Here is a 3,100-nt window from a genome sequence, read left to right as displayed (position 1 = left end):
AGTGCTCAATAAAAAAAAAAAAAAATAGTGCTCTAACACTTTGCACCATAGTGCCACTTCCAGTTTTCTAGTGCTTAGAGGTGTCTTTTTTTGCCCGGGCTCATTTCAACTGTGATCCTCAGATCTGTCTTCTGAGTAACTAGAATTACAGGCATGAGCCACCAGCACCCAGCTGAAATCACTTTTTTCCAGCTTAACTTATAAATGCGATAGATTTCATCAATCTAGTGTAGGCTCACATTTAAAAATAAGGCCTTGACTTATTTTTTATTTTTTTGCCAGTCTCAGGGTTTGAACTTAGGGCGTGGGCACTGTCCCTGAGCTTCTTTTTGTTGTTTTCTTTTGTTGGTTGTGAGGCTTGAACTCTGGGGCCTGGGCGCTATCCCTCAGCTCTTCAGCTGAAGGCTAGTGCTCTACCACTTGAGCCACAGTGCCACTTCTGGCTTTTTCTGTGTATGTGGAACTGAGGAATCAAATCCAGGGCTTCCTGTATGCTAGGCAGCACGCTACCACTAAGCCACATTCCCAGCCCAGAGCCTTGATTCTTAAACTTTCTCTTTTTCAAGCCTAGAGGACAGAACATGCATGCCACATCCTTCTTCTGACAGTCCACCTAGTGTAAGGTACAAAGAAGCTGGGCTGTTTTACTCTATAGGAGTTTGTACTCTGGTGTCTGCCTTCCCCATAATGGACTAAAAAGACTTATCTTCATTTCCAAGAGGTAAATTAGGGAAGTGAATCCTGAAGAAATTTCTGTATGTACTAATCCCTTCTTGACTGTACCTCCTCTCAAACTTTCTAAGGCCATACCAGGAAGCAGCTGATAATTAAGAGCATAAGTATGGAGCCGGTGGCTCATGCTTGTAACCCTGGCAACTCAGGATGAGATCTGAGGATCATGATTCAAAGGCATCCCAATCAGGAAAATCCATGAGGCTCTTTATGTCCAATTAACCATCTAAAAACCACAAGTGGAGCTGTGGTTCAATGAAGTAGAGCACTAGCCTTGAATAAAAAAGCTCAAGGAAGTGCCCAGGTCCTGAGTTTAAGCCCTATGACCCACAAAAAGAATACAAGACTTGGGATGTAGTTCAGTGGTAGAGTTACTACCAGTTACCTAGGAGTTCCATGTAAGGCTCTGGATTCAATCTCTAGTGCCACAAAGGGTAAAAAGCTAATAATACAATCCAAAGGCTAAGGGATTAATTATTTCTTTGGATATATATCAACTGGTCTTTGGATTTATACACAAATGTTGATTCATTAAGACTTTCTTAGGTGATACCCTAATAAACACTCTTCTTTCCAAGCCTAGATTTCCTAGAGTTAACATCATTCATAATTAGGCTTGTCTTCATTTCTGCCTTTAGAAGACTGTTCCACTCTCAGTTTGAACCAGGAAAAGCACACCGAACCCACCAAAATTTGTCCAACATGCTGAAAATGTTTTATTTTAAACTGTGATCCCTGCCCTGTGATGAGGAAAAGAATGCTGCCAATTTGTTTCCACAGTCCCTGCTGTGAACAAGCTGGTATCTGATGCTCATTCTCTGAAACATATTGCCTTCATGTGATTCAGTTCTTTTAGAAAGAAGAAGAGCTGTGCTGTGCATACCAGCCATCCACCTGGGCCTAGTCATTAGCTACAGTTGTGAGGACCAGTCTGATGAAGAGACTCAAGCAGAACAAGAGGCAACAATTGAAGCTTGATGATGGCGGGTGACTCGCAGCTTGCAGCAGCTGCATCACCCAAGCTTCCCCCTTAGAAATCCTTCTGCTATTAGGCTAGCTGAGGCTTGTGGGCCTCTCCTTGTGCTTCTTCATAGTCTTCCCCTGGATTCAGCTTGGGACCAGGAATCATCACCGTCTGAAAGAGGAAAGGCTGAGTTACCCACCAAATCCATGGCTCACTCAGAAGCTTCATCCCCATGTCTACCTACCCCCTGCCACAACCCCCTTCCAAAGCATGGCATCAACATGCACCTCCACTAGGTGGAGCCCAGGAGGGTGGCTAAGGATGCCACAAGCATTGCCTGAGGGCTCATACACAGTGCAAACTACCTTACCTTGAGGATAGGCTGCTTAGGGGGTGCCCATGAGGGCACAATCTTGCCATGTACTCTCCAGCTTCCGTACGGGTTCGTCAGGTGTTTTTCAAACACCACATACTCCAAGACATCCTTGGGCACATCTTCCTGTCCATACATTAACCTGCCAAACCGATCATAGATGGCTAGAGTCTGCGAGAGTGAAAACAAATCTGGTATAATCAGTTTTCTGGATTTTTTTTTAAATACATGATTTTTAAAATAATCTTAACAAAACCAAAATTTTAACGGTTTTAATTACCTCTGATTTCTAAACCTAGGACTTAACTAATCAACTGTGACACTTAATTCTTTTTTATTGCTATTCTTCCTTCTTTTTCTTTTCTTTTGCCAGTCCTGGGGCTTGAATTCAGGGCCTGGGCACTGCCCCTGAGCTTCTTTTGCTCAAGGCTAGCACTCTACCACTTGAACCACAGTGCCACATCTGGCCTTTTCTGTTTATGTGGTACTGAGGAATTGAACCCAGGGCTACATGCATGTTAGGCAAGCACTCTACCACTAAGCCACATTCCCAGCCCTATTGATATTCTTTTATGCTGGTATTAGGGCTTGAATTCAGTGCCTCGGGTTTTTTGTTTGGCTTTCTTGCTCACAGCTGATATCCTACCACTTGAGCCACACCTCCAATCTGACATTTTGCTGGTTAATTAGAGATGGAGTTTAGGGGACTTCTCTGCCTAGGCTGCCTTCAAATCCAGAGTCTCCAGGTCTCAATCTGAGTAGCTGGCATTACAGGTGTGTACTACCCCACTGGCACTTGGCTTAACACTTTATTAAGAGGGTCTTTGGTGGGACTCAACAGCAGAGAGTCAACACTAGGAGTTGGAAGAGACTATCCTTATATCTATCATGTCTTAGTGGAGCTAACTTTATTTTATTTTTATTTTTATTTTTTTTTGGTCCAGTCGTGGGGCCTGAACTCTGGGCCTGGGCGCTGTCCCTCAGCTCTTCAGCTCAAGGCTAGCGCTCTACCACTTGAGCCACAGCACCAC

At 44.0% G+C, this 3,100-nt stretch overlaps 1 protein-coding gene across 1 annotated transcript; it reads right to left on the bottom strand.

Annotated features, from left to right (window-relative positions):
• Window positions 1-1,423: 1,423 nt before the first annotated feature.
• LOC106002104 (39S ribosomal protein L45, mitochondrial-like) lies at window positions 1,424-2,294 on the bottom strand. Its single transcript, XM_013037028.1, has 2 exons — window positions 2,067-2,294; window positions 1,424-1,867 (listed from the first exon to the last, which is right to left on the bottom strand). The coding sequence occupies exons 1-2, from the start codon at window positions 2,205-2,207 to the stop codon at window positions 1,781-1,783; spliced, it is 228 nt and encodes a 75-aa protein (XP_012892482.1). The 5' UTR covers window positions 2,208-2,294; the 3' UTR covers window positions 1,424-1,780.
• Between the last annotated feature and the right edge of the window lie 806 nt (window positions 2,295-3,100).

The sequence above is a fragment of the Dipodomys ordii genome, unplaced genomic scaffold, assembly GCF_000151885.1.
Source record: "Dipodomys ordii isolate 6190 unplaced genomic scaffold, Dord_2.0 Scaffold3258, whole genome shotgun sequence".
Taxonomy (NCBI): domain Eukaryota; kingdom Metazoa; phylum Chordata; class Mammalia; order Rodentia; family Heteromyidae; genus Dipodomys; species Dipodomys ordii.
The sequence above is the reverse complement of the archived record's forward strand: the minus strand, read 5'-3'. Positions and strand labels throughout refer to the sequence as shown.

Coding starts and splice junctions, on each gene's coding strand:
- LOC106002104 (XM_013037028.1), bottom strand. CDS start 2,207: ATGTATGGACAGGAAGATGTGCCCAAGGATGTCTTGGAGTATGTGGTG. Junction 1,868..2,066: donor CTAAGCAGCCTATCCTCAAG/GTAAGGTAGTTT, acceptor TTCCTCTTTCAG/ACGGTGATGATTCCTGGTCC.